The sequence below is a fragment of the Etheostoma spectabile genome, chromosome 16 (assembly GCF_008692095.1).
Source record: "Etheostoma spectabile isolate EspeVRDwgs_2016 chromosome 16, UIUC_Espe_1.0, whole genome shotgun sequence".
NCBI lineage: Eukaryota > Metazoa > Chordata > Actinopteri > Perciformes > Percidae > Etheostoma > Etheostoma spectabile.
In genome coordinates this window covers 1,339,527-1,358,497 of record NC_045748.1, presented here as the reverse complement: position 1 = coordinate 1,358,497, position 18,971 = coordinate 1,339,527, and the positions used below count along the sequence as shown (strand labels likewise).

General features: G+C 41.9%; 1 protein-coding gene across 4 annotated transcripts in view; it reads right to left on the bottom strand.

Moving 5' to 3' along the window:
- The window catches only part of whrna (whirlin a), a 300,442-nt gene that overhangs the window by 21,831 nt on the left and 259,640 nt on the right, over positions 1 to 18,971 (bottom strand). For 3 of the 4 annotated variants that reach the window (XM_032539554.1, XM_032539557.1, XM_032539555.1), the window contains 2 exons: positions 13,979 to 14,191; positions 4,674 to 4,895 (listed from right to left, as the gene is read on the bottom strand). In XM_032539554.1, coding sequence (XP_032395445.1) covers positions 4,674 to 4,895; positions 13,979 to 14,191 — 435 coding nt within the window. The remainder of the gene's footprint in view (positions 1 to 4,673; positions 4,896 to 13,978; positions 14,192 to 18,971) is intronic. The other variant, XM_032539556.1, reaches the window with a different exon arrangement.

Here is an 18,971-nt window from a genome sequence, read left to right as displayed (position 1 = left end):
CTGTTGACAGACTGCAAGCTATAATTAGTTCTACGTGTCGTCTGACATGTCTCTCAGCAGGAATGAAAGGCAATGCCTGATGATCACTACACTGACTTAGTGACCATCATTAGACAAATGGGATATAATCCAGACTAAACACCAGCTCTGATTTATGTTATTTGAGAAATAGCAAATGACTCAAGAGGATCTTGACAGGATCACAGATGTTAAACTGCATCAACAGTGGAAGCAATTCCATTTCCTCCAGTCATCTTAGTGTATGTGTATATTTTTAAACTTGTGTTTCTTGATGTTGAATTTTGAATCACTTTGTGCTGCATTTTGAGCATGAAAGAATGTATTAATTCATTCATTTATTCATTTATACTGATCTGCCCACAGATACATTATTGTGGAAGGTATTTTGTGGCATCTGCCATTCTTGCAGTTTTGACTAGGCAAGGCCGTGGTCATACCTAAATTGGGACTGTGTTGGCATGGCTACAGGTATCCGTGAGAAGTTGAAATACTAATAGAGTAATATTGTAGATCCATGAGTGTAAAGGCTTATGAGATGCCAAAAGACCGTACAATAGGCTTGTTAATCAGTGGTTGGGCATCCACTGCCATTTTGCTTTATTCTTTAAATAAAAATAAAAACCATTTAGTTCAGTATCGTGTATCAGTGCCCATGTTAAAAAACAACAACAACAACTCTTATTTGTAATACTAAAGGTGCTTTCACATCGCCTACAGTCATTTCAATGAGGGAAAGGCAGAAGAGCGGAAGCAGCTTTGATCACAACGGTAAGAGTATGAAGGTAAGGTCTGGCTATACCAAACAGACAATCCAGGATAGGAGAAGAAACGTTCTGGGTTGTCTACATTTCTTAAACCAATCATATTTGTCTCGAGCGCTTAGTTCTGCATGCAACGAGGTTTCTCTGCAAAACAGTCTCGGAAGGAACTTGTTTTGGTGGAATTTGCAAAAGAAAACGCCATATAAAATATTACATGAAGTTAACTGCTCACACATTAAAGTAAGATGAGCTATTTAAAGTAGCTACTAGATATATGGACATTTGCTCCTACCAGTGTATTGCTGTTTTGTCCACAGCAATCCCTCCAGTCTGTCCTAAAACATCCCAGTTAGATTGTATATGCCATACACATATTCTTTGTAAATCTTTACAATCATTACCTGAAAGAAGAAAGCAGACCTGCCTTGTTGCAAGATCCAAATTTTCTTCAAAAGTTGCCATTGTCGGCGTGTAGCTTGCTAGCTAGAAGGTTAATGTTGTTTCCCAAAGTGAAGGGATTTTGAGGATGGCAACACACAAGGAAAAGAAGGTGAGGGACAAAGCCTGACATTCAGACAGGCTTTATCCTGAAATGTTCTTCCATTGATCCAGACTAGGAGTTTATAACAGGTGGGAAAATGTCCTCACCGTGGCATCCCCACTGCACAGTGGGTTGTTTTACTTCCATCATGACTATTGTGGCATACACACTAGTATTATGGCATGGTATTCTACCAGGAATGTATTGTTCTGATTGGGTCTGTTTGAACGCAGCCTGGAACACAGAAGCCTTTTGTTTTCATAACTCGTCTCAGACACAAAGTTAATGTTGCCTCTTTTTTTAGGCTTTCTAAAAGTAGTTAAGTTGCCTAAACTTAATCATGTCTCAATATATACTGATATTCGTAGAAATAATCTGATAAAACATTTCATTGAATTAAAAAAAAAAACATTAAATGTTATCTGAGGTTTTGCACAATCATCCAACAAAACGTGTTTATCCTGCAAGCTAAAACTGCGTTTGTGTGTCTAGCTCCTTAATGTGTGTATGTTTGTGTTGTGTGTGTGCACACATTCATTGGTATGCAGTTGACTGTTTACCTGGCTTTAAGTTTGGATCAGAAATCCAGTGTTGTTATCCTCCCAAACCCACCCAACACTCTCTAATCTGCTTTACACAGCAGTAGCAGCAGGCACCCATGGGTCCAAAACAGTACAAATAGACACCCGCACGCACGGGTGGGTGGAATTAGGACTAAGACTAAGACTAACACACACACACACACACACACACACACACGTCACTTCTCAGAGGGAAAGCAGAAAGGCAAAGAAAACCCATCAGTGGTGTTTGTTGAAAAAATCTGCACAGTCAATAGCTTATCTCTGCTGTCAGTTTAGTCAATGTATGTGTGTGCTTATCTGTGCAATCAATAGTCTACCTTATCCACAACCAAACACATGACTTGCTTACTCATTTACCATATACCAACACTTTAGGTTTAAAATTGTTAGCATGTGTAAACTAGAGTGAAATAAAGGTGTCCAGTAAACCGCTGATTAGATGAGAAACATACACAGAACAGAGGAGCAGGGCCAGTTGTCTCCCAAATTAAATAAACCCTGATCAAATGAAAATGTAATAAAGGCATAATTTGTTATGCTTCACTTCAGACTGTTTCACTAAAGGGCTAAAGCCGAGTTAATGTGCTTTGCTGTAGTGAAGAAACATTGGATTACACAACTAAAACAATGGTTTCCCCTAAGGATTGGCAAAAGTATGTAATGACAGAAGTGTATAATAGGCTGATAGGGTAAGTCTCACAAAAGCATATGTTTAATTAAGGTAATGTGTCTATCCCCCTTTTTTTTTTGCACATAAAAAAAGTGAAACACCAGTAAGATCTGTTATTTACAACACTTCTCAATATACTGGAAAATGATTTTTCTTTTTCTCTGTAACAGTGATCTCATCCAAACAAAATCCACCACAGACTTCATGTACAGTCACAACACACACACACACAAACAGCCCATTAGGACTGTGGAGAGACACATCCCCTTCTTTAAAAGCCCTACAGTTATTGGCCAAATCAAGGTAGAGAAAGGAAAAACAAGAAGAAAAACACTGCAAACTAACTCACTGCAAAACTGCAAACCAAGTTGAGAGTTGGAGTGTGTGTGTGTGTGTGTGTGTGTGTGTGTGTGTGTGTGTGTGAGCTTTACATCTCGTTTAGCGTGTGTCCTGTATATGTGGTTGGAATGCATTCATCACTTTCAGCAGAGACTCCTACCTCCATCATATCTATCAGCCAGAGCAGTCTTTCCTACAGAGGGAATGAGAGGGACCAGGTTTTTGGGGTGAGGTTGGGAGTGAGTGGGGTATGAGATGAAAAAAAAAAAACTATCAAATATCAGCTGAAGGACTTGTCGGATTCAACAGGAAGGCAATGAAATGTGTCTTTGTTCGTCCATAAAGTCCACAGCAGACTCTTTCTACAACAGAATCCATTATAACCCATGGAAATATAACACTACTCTCTACCGCTGCACGCACACTAGGGCTGCACAATTAATCGAATTTTAATCGCGATCACGATTTGGACCCACGATCAAATTTGCGTGATCGAGCGATTATTTTTTAAAGCGTCATTTCATTGAACGCTCCGGGTTTTGCGAAAGCCAATCTCCGTCCCTAAAGCCGTCTGCTCATGAGCCAGTCAGAGTAGTTCACTGCAACGTGCAGCAAGTTTCTAGATGTAGACAGTCACAGAGGACAGAGTAGCGTGAGGAAAACTCAACAGATAGCAGTCGGTAATACGTCAGTCTCAAGGTTTACCAGTTTACCAGTAAAGAACACTTTGTCCATTTGTTGTTTTTCAGACAACAGCCGTGACCAGTGCTAGTCGGTGCTAGTTAGCGTCTGTTAGCTGTTAGCTAGTAGCGTTGTTAGCTGTTAGCTCTTCTAGGACGACCGGTGTAATGTCCTCGCATCCGCTGCAATGTGTTTATATGGATACGGTTTAATTTTGCGTACATGCACCATTTGTCGTAAAGCCTGCCTGTGTTGGATCTTTCTACGCTCTCTCGTCCTATCCTCTCTCTTACTCTCCGCGCTCCGCCACACAGCGGCCGCCGGTCCACACTTTGATGTATGTCTACAGTTTTAATTTTCATTAACACAGCTGTATATGTTAAGTATGAGGGGCAAACGTATTTGTACCAGTGTTTCCGCGGGTAACTGTTATCGCGCCGCTACGGCGAAGAACACAGAAGATTTTGAATGCAGCTAACTTCAGTTGGTAGATAACAGCGTGGGAGACGGAGCTGCTGTACCGAAGCCTGGACCCGGACCAGAGATGTGACCCATGGCCAGAATATCATAGTTCATAAAAATCCAGCGCAGTGAAGATACAGACGTTTAATAAACACGACGTGTGTATCCGCCGTTCGACCCGTGCTGGACCTGTTCATAATGATCAGCCGTCTCTCGTGAGTAGGAGCCATCACACTCCCTCTCGCAGTTATAAATAGCCTATGACAATAAAATTTGTTTTGGTTAAAATCAACCAATAATCGTGGAATAATGCGATCAAATTTTGATCAAAATAATCGCGATATCATTTTGGCCATAATCGTGCAGCCCTAACGCGCACACAACACACCACAAACACAAACACACACACACCACACACACACACACACACACACACACACACACAGCTAAAGAAAGCTTCCATTTTCTCCCCACAGTATACATTTTATATTTCCATGTACCCAATAAATGTCAAATAAAAAAAGAAAAACTGCCTATCTAAACAAACTCAGGAGCATACTGTACATGAAATCAAGAAGAGCCAGATTGTTATCCGACTGGTAAACCCAGCCTACCCGTGCAGAGCTGAGGGTGGTGTTGGTCATGAAGCTGGCTGAAGACGACGTCAGGGTGTCTGGGTACGACACCATGGACAGGGAGTCTGGTTGGAGCGCCGTGGCTCCAGCTGTCCCCTGTCGCGCTTTTAGAGCCTGAATTTCGCGTCTCAGCACCAGCCCATCAAAGTGCTCCAGGTCCTGTGGGGTGACCAGACCTCGCACCTCTGACAGCAGAGAGAACTGAAGGGGGGAAGGTGCAAAGGGGGAAGACACAAAAGGGAAGGCAAAGGTATGATGTATCAGTCTTGGTGGGTGGGTTCTTACTAAGAGTAACCTTAAAACAGGACCGAAACAAGTGCACCTAGCACCAAATGCTTGCTCTTGAGGGAATTGTTGCATCCCAGTTAATTGTAGTTGTAGACCTACTCCATCTGTAAGGTGTCATGAGATAACTTCTGCTACAATTTGATAATATGAATAACATTTAACTGAATTAAACCACTGGTTGTTGTATACTGTGAACCTTTCTGGTGGCAACAGAGCAATCATGGAAATGAAACGTCAATATAGACTCAGATTGAATGGGCAGTTGCTGGGATAGTTGAGCATTTGTGAGGAGTGGAGTAAAATAACAGCATTCCCTTGAAGAAAATAAGTGGAAACAAATTCAGGAACAGTCCAACAGCTCGACTGTACTGTTCTCTTTATATTTGCTTCCAAGCGTGAACATAAATAAACAGCCAGCCAAACTCCTTTTCAAAAGAGCCAGGAAGTGAGCGTGCTTGCTCCTTTATTGATTTCTTAACAACAGGTAAGTTAGGATGACACAGTTGAATCGGTGTAAAAAGCCATTGGTTTCTGAAGGATACACACGGAGGATTGCTCTGGATTCAACTTCAGGCACTAAGCGAATGCAGCCATGCCGCTCCAATTGTTGACAGGTCTCTGAATTCTACTTCTTCTACTTTCCTGTTTCCTCTCTAGGTTTTAATTTCAGAATAAAAGCTCAACAGTACCTTGTATACTTAACAATAAAAACATATTTAAACAGTTAACTTAGCAGGGCATGAAATTACCACCCGCCCACCTGCCAAATGCGGGTGAATTTTGCAATTGGCGGGTAACACTGTAGGTCTACCTGCCACGTTGACTGGTAGCCAATGAGAATTGAGTGATTCAGACACGTAACTATTGGTAAGCAGGGTATACAGTTGCTTACTGGGACCAATCAGGGGCCCGCATCACTGGAAGTCATTGATATGGAGCTGACGCCCCCTATCGCATTTTCATTCCTCGCGACAATCCCAGCAGTCCCACGTGCAGCCACTGACCAATCGGGAGTGAGAACAAATAGAGAAGAAATTAATTTCCTTGTTTCTGATATGAAGACGAGACGTGTGAGACTCGAACAGCTCACCAACATGATGTACAGCGAAAGACGTCCTGCCATTCTGTAAACATTTTAACATCAATGTACTCTGTAATGTTTTTTTCCCTATAAAGTCGCTGAAAGTTGCTGCTGTTTCAGTCCTGTCGGCTCGCTGCAGCGGGCGGGGCTGCTGCTTCGTTTCCCCCTTGACTGACAAGCGCGCACGCAAACAAACACACAAAATCACACACAGTGGATACAGGAAAAAAAGCAGATGACAGGATGTACAGGATGACCTAATTTGAGGACAACTACATTATTGAAGGTGCAATGATAAGTTAAAGTCCAATAAGTAAGTCCAGCCCGTGATGACGACACAATGTCCACAAGTAGGCTCATAGAGACACAGCAATTCCTGTTTTTCACCTTTAGGAGGCAAAAAAGGGGCTGGCAAAAAGTGACAGTGGGTGGATTTTTAAATCCACCTGGTCAAAAAAGTTAACTTCAGGCCCTGCAACTAAGTGTCTCTTTTTACAACAAACATCTTTGGGCATAACACTCCACGTCTGGCATTACATTCTTGGAACTTCATCATAGTAACTTGAACTGTTGCTTGGCAAAATCAAGACAACTTCCAAAATGGGCCTTAAAAATGTCTTCACTTTGCCTTGTGATGTTGTTCTGACCTCTAACTTGCGGACATTCCCATCAATGCTTGGAATTCCAGTAGTGACAAGACCCAATGGCCAGTCGTTGCGAGGTGACTGACTCTGTTTGAGAAGCACAATGTCTCCAACTTGCCACTTCCGTCTTGGTTGGAGAGTATGTAGTTATTCAGTTCTCCATCAAGATCAGAACTTATTTGTCTGTGCATGTGCTTGTCTCAAATGACACTTGAAAAGATCCTTTTCACTCAAACTACGGCTGGAGCAGACACACCTGGTTTTTGGGTTACAAGCATTGCAGGAGTCAATAGCGTTGGCAAAACAGGATCAGAGGACACAAAGACTAAAGGATTCACATTGACTATATCAGACACTTCTGTTACGTCAATCATGGGTTCCCGTGCGCCTCCCATATGAGATGCATGAGTGGGGTTGAACTTCCATGTACAACCTTTGTTACTACTTCCTGATTCCCAGAAAATTAACAACTTTCTGGAGAACAGCCAACTCCCCACATTAGACAAAGTAGCGACTAAAGCGATGGATGCTGCCATAACTGCTCAATTTCCAAAACTCCCGGCCATGATGGGTTCACCATTGAACTTTATAAGAGATACTCATCTAATCTTACCCCTTTGCTACTGCACATGTTCACTCATTCCAAGGAAACCACAGGGCTACCTCCCTCACTGTACAGTGCTAACATGGCGCTAATCCTTAAAAAGGATAGGGATCCTTTAGAAATGTCATCCTATCGTCCAATCTCTCTCCTCCAGATGGAAACAAAAATACTCAGCAAAGAGTTGTCAACAGACACAGTAAATACATAGCCAGTTTTAAACACCCCAACCAGATTGGCTTTGTCCTGGGAGACATACAGTATATTTCTACCTACGTCGTCTTTTTAACATTATATACCAGAAATTTAAGGAGGAGTCTGTGGTAATTGACTTAGTTGCCGAAAAGGCTTTTGACCATATTGAATGGAGGTACATGCTGACTTCCCTGAAATATTTTGGCTTTGGTCCAGACTTCATCAATTGGTTGTAAATTATCTATGCACACCCTCAAGCCTTACTTGCCTTACTTACTTACTAAAAATGGTGTTCCAACCATTCTGTCTCCATAGGGGTGTCCGCCAGGGATGTTTGTGTTCTTATCTATTCAACCTAGCCATTGAAGCTCAAGTAAGTCAAAATAGTCTGAACCAGGATATAGCCCCAACTAAACTACATGATATAGAGAATAGGATATCCCTTTTTGCAGATGAAATCACACTATTTCTGTCACACCCCAAAACATCAATCCCACAATTATTACAGCTTATTGACACATTTGGCAGTTTTTCTGGCTATAAGATCAATTGTGGAAAGAGCAAGCTAATGTCCATATCCGTCTTGGTGGACACTAGCTACCTATGCACCGCTCCATTTAAAATAACAAGAGACCAATTCAAAACTTTGGGTATCATTGCGACACGGGAGCATGGAAAACTTAACAGTAACTGGGAATCCAAAATAAACAATTGAAACAGAACTTCTAATTTTGGAACACACTGCCCATTTCTATGGTTGGTGGCATCAACGCCATAAAAATGATTGTCCTTCCTAGATTCTTATACATTTTCCAGAATAACCCCATCTTTATTCCCCTCTATTACTTCAAACATTTGGACTCTATTGTATCCTCCTTTATATGGAACAATATGTTAGCCAGAATATCCAAAAAGCACCTGTCTTAGTGTAGAGCAGAAGAAGGTTTTGGTTTACTAAACATTAAGCTATATTACTGAACACATATTTTGAACACAATACTTCCACTGCCGTAATGGTTTGCAGACAGCCCACTTAAATCAAGTAGATGTACCCACCCTCTTGACTCCAGTTAAAAATATCTTCATTTGGTGCCACCTCCCTCGCAGCACTCCTTAATAACCCAGCAAAAATAAAGATGCCATTTTATATAAAAAATCCAATTATTCTCCACTCCTTAAAAATTTGGAAACAAATCACAGGTCTCACATCTACATCTGTTTCAGGATCCACCAGCTTGAATGAATCGTCTGCTTCAGATTAAGGGGGTTTGTGAAGGAACTCTGGACCTGAAAACCACATTGTGTCTGTGGGCCTAGATGCAGAGACAGATGGTTGCCAAATCAGCTGGGTTTGATCTGTAGGCACATGGTGCCACTGTTAAGGAGAAGTTGTCCGGCGTATACGATGAACACAATTAGTCACGTATACAAAGAATCCCTTGTTGTCATTGTGTATATAGACCCTTTGCAAACACGTGACCACAACCACGTGATGATGCCATGAAGGACTGCAGAATCCCCGGAAGCACAAGCTAAACAGTGTAGTAGACGAGTGGAAAGTTTCATTAGTTACAATCAGTTTAAAATAAATAACACTAAATAAACTGTAATAATAAGACTATCTTCTTCTTTATGGCTTCTTCTATTGAACAACAAGTTGTTGTGCTGTTATTGGTGAAGGTAGGGCATATGGTAGGTGCTCACAAAGAGCAGAATTAGGAGAAGTTGGAGTTAACAGGATTGGATACCGACCATTACCTTCTTCCTCCCTCCGTTTTCAGTCTGCCCGAATTCAGTCCACACAATCTGTATGCTACCACTATGTGGTAAACAGGGTATCCCCATACACTGGTGCTGATCTCAAACCTCAAACTCTCAAAGTCAGTTCTTTGTACTTGCAGTCATTCATTATCTATCATATATTAATCCATGCAGTAAATCATGGAGTGTATATGATCAGTAGTAACCACACATAATTGTAACATCTAGCCATCTTCTTATCTGTGATTATATTTGCTGTGTAGCTTATGTTAAGATTTAACTGGTGGATATTACGACGCGATGGGCAGCAGCTAGCGAGCAGTCCAAAGCTAGCTGCAGTTAGCTGGCCGGCTAGCTGGGGTAGGAGCTTGGCAATCCTGCTTTTTTTTTTTTTTTTACCTTTTTGAAGCTAGTTACTGTGCTATGTCGTCTTTAATTTAACCAATATTTTTGAATGTGTGTTAAGTTAAATGATCAAGTGAACGGCCTTCTTTTTGATATGTAGCTAGCTAGCTTGGTCAGTGCATAACCAATGATAGTTAGCTACGTGGGTGGGTCAGCTGGTTAGCATGGCAGCTAGCTGGTGAAGATACTTTTATTATTATGCATCAGGCATTTAAAACAGAAAGGCAATACATAGGCTACACATGCTCAAGGCAAAGGATAGTGGGCTTTGGTTGAGGAGCTAGCTTGGCTTTTCCAAGCACAAAGCTAACTCTACACTGTCGATCTGTTAAGATAACCCTCAGGTAAGCTACCGCTCCTATGGCCCAGTTTGAGGCGGCAGAGAACAGGTACAACTCGGTGTATGTGGCACTGGAAAGGTACTGTTGTACGTGAGCTGTGAACATGAAGGTTAATCAAATCCTTTAGTGATTTACCATGTTTGCCACTTTTTGAACTTGTCTGCAGAGAGTTCTGTGTCCCCTTCTGGAAGATTGACAGAAAGTTCTCTCAGCAGTGCTCACCCCTGAATGGTCACTGGTGTAACTAAGTTTCAGAGTCAATGTCACAGCACAACCTGAGACTTATTTGCACAGGCAGAGCTTCATCACCAAGGCTCAGATCTTTAAGCCTTGGAGCCAGATGTCCAGGTTTGAAAGCTTGCATCACTTTGACACTATGAGGCAATTTTTGTGCAGTTTGAGATTTGATTCTGCCAGTGAGGCTTGAGTGCACTTGAGCAGATCAGTGACCTTGGCTTCAGTCAGGAGGGAGATGAGACCGTCATCCATGTAAAAGTGCCGGTCAACAAAATGGCGTCAGTCAGATCCATACTTCTGTTCATCTTTTTGGGCTGCTCTTCAAAGGCCATCTATAGCCACCACAGATGAAGGGTTGTTCCTGAACACATGCACTCACATTTAGTACTCTATCTATATGTCTAAATGTCTGGTCGTTATCTTTGTACCAGAGGAATCATAAATAGTTTCCGTGGTCCTCTCTTACAAAAAACCCATAGAATATTTTTTGGATGTCCACTGTTATCGCCACAAGTTCTCTTCTGAACTCCAAGCAGTGAACTATTCAAATCATGGCCAGAGAGCAAGATGCAGTTACTGTCATTGGTCTGAAAGACAGATACCATAGGCTTAGGCTTGTCGCGATAGTCAATAAATCAAATAATTGTTTTGATGCTTTTTTTTTTAAATTGCTTGTTTGATGTCCTCGTTTCTTTCTCCCTACCAAAGAGACTGGATGACCACTCTCGGCTCCTTAGCGTCACAAGGAGTGAGCCCTCTAGTCACTTGTCAGCCGCATGATCTCTGTGTGGGGAGGCGGGACTCATATCGTAGCCTACCACAGAGTGCAGCAAAAGAGCCACGTGAGAAAACAGTAGTTGAGAGTTGGAAGAATAACAAAAAAAAGAAGAAGATGAAATTGGTTTCAAAGCCAAATGTGACAGCTGCAGTGTGGGAGCACTTTGGATTCAAACCGAATGACCATGGTGACGCACTTAACCTGAGCGAGTCAGTATGTTACATTTCTTGTAAAACGGTAGCAACTAAACACGGCAACATAACAAACATGTATCTAAAACACAAAATCCGGTGCAGGAAAGAGCAACTTCTGGTGATGGGATCTCTTCTCTGTTGCTTGTGATCTTGTTACATTTGATGAGTGGGGGTAAGTCCAAACACACTTGACCATTCAGTGCTTCCATCTGGAAACCCATAGCCTTCCTTCCAGTCATTTCAGTGCTACCAGCACAGGTCCTCATGAGGAAAGGTGAAAGGGTACGTTGGATCCAAAAAAGCAGGAAAAACTCAGATTTGACCAGTGAGCAATTGCTCTGATTGTCAATCATTGTGTACATCTTGACTGACCGTTCTTTGTCCTTGTGGCTAAACATTCACAAAGCATATTTTTGCACAAGATGGGAGACCTTCTCTGCAGACCTCAGTGCATCTTTAAGTTACCTCTGGAGGAGAGATCTTTTCCTGATCTATGAATAGATTGATTGAGGGAGACATTGCTGGTAAGATGGCTGCTTCTGGATGCATGACTGCAGTGACGATCACTTTCACACTTGTTGCACTTAAGCTCTACTGGATAATTCCTAGCCATGTAAGTAACAGAGCATCACCTCAAAACAATGTTTGTATTCTTTCAGCAAGTTCTTGCGTTCTGTCAATGGCTTCATCCTGAAGCCTCTACATTTCTCCAAAGGATGAGGTTTGTTATAAAGTGGACAACAGTTGGCTGGATCACTGCTATTTCTCTTGTGACAGACAGATTTAGCAGTTTTAACACCATCGTGCCTTGCTGTGGGCTTTTCATTGCGGTGATGAGTGAGGTTGCTGTGTGTCAAGGCAAAACTAGGAAGGTTTCTTGCCTTTGCCTGACAGCAGTCAAAATCAACAAAATAAGAGAATGGGGGAAAACGAACTTGGTAGTGCGCTTTATAGTTCACACCAAAAGTGAGTCACTGTTCTTGTAGGTTTGGTGGCAACTTCTCAACAATGGGGTTAATGTCCCGTGGTGTATCAAGCTAAGTACCCATCCTCCTTAACTGCAAGTAATTCCATGAGTAGATAACCAAGTTATCTTAGTTTGACGTTTTCTTTGATATTTTGGATAAGGCCACTGTCCAGCCACTTAAAGAGAGCGCATTTATAACTTCAGGATTGGCATAGCACTCTTGGAGTCTTCGCCAAGATAACTGAAGTGCAGCATGAGGGGCAGTGACATGAACAGCTCTAATTTGTAATAATATGTTTGGATGATTCTTTCCCTAACCATTTTACCAAGAAATCTAACTCTTCAATGAATGTCAGCTCTATGCCCTCGATGGCATTTGAGGAGGGCTGCCACGTTCTGTGGCTTTTGGGCTGATCATCAAATTTACAAAGCCCTGTGGTCACCAATTCTCTTTGTGTCAGATACTTAGCAAAGTCTATCATGTGGGCAGTTATTGCGGAATCCTGAATGTTATTCCAAGAAAAACAATCTGGGCCGCTTTGAATGGAATGGTGCCCTGCTACTGATTGGCCTTGGGTGAGGCTGTGAGTTAGGGTGCAGAGGCAGGTGTGCCTACTGCTTTGACACAGGTAAATGCTCACCCTGTTGTATATTGTCCAGTGTGTTTCTGACATTGTGGGCAAGACGTCTTGATGGAAGGCTAGGCTTGAGTCTTACTGCTTTGTCTTTGTAACAGAGAAAGTGGATGGTTTGGCTAAGGGTGTTAGGATAGGTGTAGAACTGACCTAAGCCTGATTTTCCAGGTATGCCTCTGTTTGCTGTCTGATTGTCTGTAGTGAGACGCTGCTCCTGACGCTGGACGCACCCTCAATCACTGCCAAACTCCTTTTCAAAAGAGCCAGGAAGTGAGCGTGCTTGCTCCTTTATTGACCATGCAGAGGACTGCTCTGGATTCAACTTCAGGCACTAAGCAAATGCAGCCATGCCGCTCCCATTGATGACAGGTCTCTTAATTCTACTTCCTGTTTCGTCTCTAGGTTTTCATTTCAGAATGAAAGCTCAACAGTACTTTGTATACTTAACAAAAGCATATTTAAATAGTCAACTTAGTGTCTCTTTTTACCACAAACATCTGTGTTTTTAAAGAAGGGAAACGAGAAGCGTTAGCTGGTTAAACATAACCAGCTAACGCTCAGTATTCAACTTTTTGGTGCAAACAACACTTGCTTGTTGGAGTAGCAGTGATGGTCCGTTTTTGGGCTTTTCACACAAATCTGGCACTCATTAACTGTATAAGGTGATTTAAAGAATGACTTTGGTTTAAATCATTAAACTGAGTTTTGTACGATGCTGGTGGGATTAAACAAAACATTAACCATAAATAAACCTTACTCTTATTTTAGATTTTGTACTTTTGTATAATAGAAAAAGCAACCCATCCAGTAAGGAGTTTGTATTGTAGCTCTGAATACAGTATAAGGCAGCTGGAGAAGCTTTCTGTGGGTGTGTGATACAGCAGTGTACTTAAGAAACCCAAAATAAAAGCCTTTGATTTATTGTGTTGTTTCCAAGGTGAACTACTGCAGACTGTAAGAAAATCAAAAAAGACTTTTAAGAGCCAGGGATGAAGTAAAAAAATAAAACAGTAAAAAAATAAATCTCACAAGGCCTCGGAAGCTTCAATTCAAACATTGCTGCAATCCCACACAGAGAGAGACCATCCAAGGGTCTGCACACAAAAAAATGATTCTTTTAACTTTTCCTTTCTCAAACAAGCCTCCTGGTCATTTACCTTTGCGTGCGTGTTGAGCAGCTCGAACAGCGCCACCACAAGCTGCTCCACACCGATGTGTCCGTCCCGGTACTCCTCCACGTAGTAGACCATGGTCTGCCGCTCTGCCTCCGTCAGCAAGTGGCGCGCCTGCTCCTCCAGCATGGCCCGCGACTGGTTCACCAGGCTGGACAGGGTCACCTGTGACCCCGCCACGCCTTTATAAAACCCAGGCTGGTGTAGATGGAGGAGAGGGGAAGAAAAAGACAAGAGATGGAGAAGACTTGATTTTTTTAAATGCTTTTTAAATGTACTTATTGTATGGATTTCATTTTATATTTTACATGTGATAAAGTGGAAGAAAAAAGGATGATGAGAAAATCAAAGAGGTGAAAAACAGGTCATAAATAGGAATGGCATCAGCTGTAATGTAAGATGTAGAGAAACAGAGGATGACAGTGATGAGGAAGGGATGGAAAAGAGGAGGGTGAGGGTGGAATGGACAAGTGAAAAATGAGAAAAGAATCAAGAGAACAATACAGAAAAAAAGGAAGAGTGAGTATGATGAGGGATTTTTGAGTAGGAGGGTGAAGGAGATGTGATGGGAAGGTTGTAAGGAAGAATGGGAAAGAGGGAAGAAAATGTGATAGGAATGGGGGAGGGGATTGGACGGGCAGGGAAGCAAAATTGAAGAAGGTGAGAGTTTAATGGACAGGATGGAGGATGAGGAGGATGAGGACAGGAAGATGTGGTGGTCAATGAAACCACAGTACATAACGATAAAAGATTGTGGTTTTGGTTAAAATCAGACACTTCAATTCCAGTTGCACACAAAAAGCAGATTGTGACGTAGCTCCGTTTGTTTTGTAAAGTAAAATAAACTAACAGTCATTTTTTTTTTTTTTATAAACAGGACACAAACCCTGCTCTCCTAAGTGAGGTCCTGTATTTGACCCATCCGCCACCCCAGCCTGCCTCCTTATATCACGTCACCTTACTATCTGCTCTGCTCCAGTCGCAATTACTACGGCCAATAGTGGGCTCTACCACTATAAACGTAAAGTAATTGGTGCTTGAACAAACCATTTCTGTGGCTGTTTGTCGGTGGGAGGACAGTCTCGGAGGGTCAAAGAGAACACAAAGACAGGATACCGATCAGGGGGGACAGAACAGGAACAAGAATATTAAAAACAACCACATACACGGAACTAACCATCAGTCTTTTTGTCCCAAATGTATAAATTATCATCCTTCCTTCCTCCTGCTGTCCTACCATCACCCATTATCATTAATGCTTTGTGGCAATAACACCACAGCTTGCAGCAAGTATCGTTCACACATGTGGGTGACAGGCTTTTCTTCTTTTCCAGCTTCACATCCATCTCCGATGTGCCAGCTGGATTCTCTGCCAATCAGAAAGATGACACTCGCTTCAGAAACTGATGAGCTGCCAATGTCACTTCTCTGCTCCATATCTGTTCCTTTTTTCCTCTCTGCCTGATCCTTTTCTCTCCTAAGTTATCTGCTGGCTAGCATGCAGCTTTTCTTTAATAAACTCCTTAATCAAAGACACCACTTCAAAGTCACAGCTTTGGGGTCTTTGTCTGCCTGAGTTTGTACGAGATGGAAACAAGAGGAAGACAGACCCGGCGCTGTCTTCCCTTCCTCCTTCACTCTCTGCCTTCACCTCGTCCTCAACTCTTGCCGGCACTCCTCCGTCGATACGATCAGCATTTTTCCCAGTGTCCCGGTACGAGCAGAGCCAACAACTGTTTAATGCCCAAGGTGAACTCTGGTGCTACCCTGAATCTTAATCACCTCAATGCTTAGCACCAACATTTCTCTAAAGCATTCGTGTTGCGGTTACTTAACTGAAGGGCGCCGCAGAACAAACCAACCGGACCACATGAGGCAAGCGAGCAGTTAGTCTGTCTCTCACTGTCGCATCAGAGGGCAGATCGGCACTTGAGGAAACTAATGAAATCCTTTGTCACGCAACTGGAGTGGAACACCTGCAGTCTCCTGCTAGAGGTCTGCTCGAGAAGGCGGTGCACGAGGACGGAGAGAGGACGCTTTTCCTATAAAAACCACAATTGTTACAGTTTATGGACATCCGGTAATGCTGGTTGGTTTGTTGGACCTGAGCCATCTCTGAGGTCATTCTTTGGATGGGTTTCTAAATGCCAGATAAGCAAATTGGTCCTTTTTATCGCAGTGACCAACAACAACAAACTTGTAACAACACTAACAATATCCAATTGATAAAGCGCAAATCAGATAAAGCTGGTGCAAGGCTTATATCTGCTATGCTTGTTAGAAAAGAATAGCCTTTATTGTCATTGTACATGTACAATGAAATTGGATGCAGTCCTTTCAGTGCAGAACATCAGCAAAAGTGCCGAACAGGTGAATAAATTAAAATAAAAGAGCCTCTAAAAGTCACTATAAAAAACACATAAGAGACTTAACATCTTTTTAAAAAAAGAAAAAGAAAGTAAAGACACAAAATAGACAAGATATACCACACATACAATACATTCACTGCACAATTCATCCTTCATACCCAAGTTGCGTTAAGTGCAGTTATGGCTTTATAAATCTGAAATGGCTCTAATGGCTTTGATAAAAAAAGATGTTTGTTTGTGTTTTAATTGTCTTGAAGCATCTGCCACAGGGTAGTAGTTCAAACAGAGAGTATCTGGGGTGAGATGGATCTTTTAGTATGCTCTAAGAGAGGGGAGAGGGAAGCCAATGATCGTCTGGGCAGTGGTGATCTCTGGAGTGATTTCCTCTCTGCTGCTGTGCAGCTGGCAGACCACACACAGACACAAGAAGTCAGTATGCTTTCTGTGGAAGAGTGGTAGAAATACACTAGCAGCTTTTAGGTAGGTTTGGTCTCTGCTGTGCCTTTTAGCCAATGCTGTGGCTCCAGGTTAGGTCATCCTTTATGTGCAGGGCCGGAATAAAAGAAGCCCAAGAACCTCTCCACACATTCCTTGTTGATGATAAAGGGCTGAATGTCCCTTTCGTTATGATCAGCCCTTGGGTTTAATGGACCAGGTTTGTTGTTATGTAAAAATACAAAGAGTAAAACAAAGTTGAGATAACCTTTTTTTAAAAAGCATTGTTCAATAGATATGAGAATATTGTCCTGTATTTTGTAGAATCACACCTCCATTAATCTCAACACTAAATTCAGGGACACACTGCACTCTGCTGCTGTTGGAGTCATCCTGTACAGCACACTACACTTCCACTGCACCTTACTAATCTGTAAACAGGGCTCAGAATTCCTGATATCTGATGACTTCTATGCAAAGGTTTCCTGAAAAACTACATCAGTTTTACTCAACTGGGTCAGAAGTTGACGGGGGGTGCTGGAAGCAAAATTTCGTGAAGGGAGCTGTTGAGGTGCCCTTGCGGGGAGATGGTTTGAAAGCTAGTTTAAACCAAAGATACACAATAACAATACATGTTTACACTTTAAACTAGTTGCAAAAAACAGTGGTCTGTAACATTAAAACCTGCCAGTTTACGGCACTGCAACTGGACAAGACTCTGCTCTTCTTTGCTTCTGTCAGCTTCGTTTGACGTAGCTCCGTGCTGCCTTCATGGAAACGGGACATCAGAGCATCATTTTAAATGAGCTTCGTACTTCAGCGTGAAGCTGCGTTCAGATTTTTTTTTTTTTTAGAGCAAACGCAGCAGGGTGGTGTGATGTCCTGTTGTGTTCTTTAACCCCCCAATTTAGCACAAGTAGACCTCCAGGCAGCTTCGATTCAAGGAGAAAGAAAAGAGACGAGCGAGAGGTATTGGCTCTGCTTTGTTGTCTGGCAAACATTAGCTGTTTCACAAACTCTCGGGCAGTTCAGGGCTTGTGTTGGTGTTTTAAAACTTTCTTGTGGAAGCGATAGAGGCAGTGATGTAACCGTTTACTGTACAGATTCTCACACCTCCTCAAAACGCAACGCGATGTGGGGTTGCATCACCAAACATTTTTTGCAGCTATTTACTCGCAAGACAGGCGATAGCTAACATATACTCTTTTTAGCATCAAAACAGGGCTCAAACTAACTTCCAAAGGTTGTAAACTTATTTAGATTCTGAAGTAAATCCTTCTGCTTTAGTGCCAGCTTGTTTTCCTTTGGAACAAATTGATTATACTATGGATTAAGATTTGAATGAAAAATAGATTTGAATGTTCAATTGCTAGCTGTTTCTGATTGGCTACAGTTAGTGTTTGTAATATCTAATTAAAGTTTTAATGTTGCATATCTAGTCGCTCTGATAAGCTGTTGTTACCCAATTTAAATTGAATGTCAAATGGTTGCATTTGTTTTAAACACCTATAAATACAATTTCATGTTTTTTTTATGCCTGGGAAACTAATAAATCTCGTTTGTCATTCAATGATATGATTTTTTGATTATTTTTGACAATAGCAACAACAATAATAGGCCTAATATCAGGGCATAATAATTAATATTCAGGGAAATTAGCCTACATCTTATTTGAGAGGGGGCGGTTAGGGACCTGGCTATTGGATAGGGGGGCGCTGGCCCAAAAAAGGTTGAGAACCACTGGTCAATAGATTTGTCAACTGGTTGTCAGAAACCTCTTTGTACTAACAACCAAAACCCAAAGACGATGACTAACACTGCTGGATTCAAACAGGTTCAAAAAATCTTTTAGAAATGAAGCGGTAGACTGACTGCTGGGTTAAAAAGAGCCGCTCTGTGGTTTTAAAAATAGTCTGCAGCACTTCAGAAAAACAAACTGTAAAAACAGAAAATAATTTGAGTAACCTATGACGCAGATGTTTGAATTCAGTTGCCATCCATGAAAGACCTCTACACCACAAGACTACATAAGAAGGCCAACAGGATAATCACAGACCCCAGTCAACCCAGCATCAAACTGTTTTGCCTGCTGCCTTCTGGCATAAGATAGGGTGACTGTAGACAATACGGTGGCAATACGGCAGACAATACTGTAGAAGATACGGTGTACAATA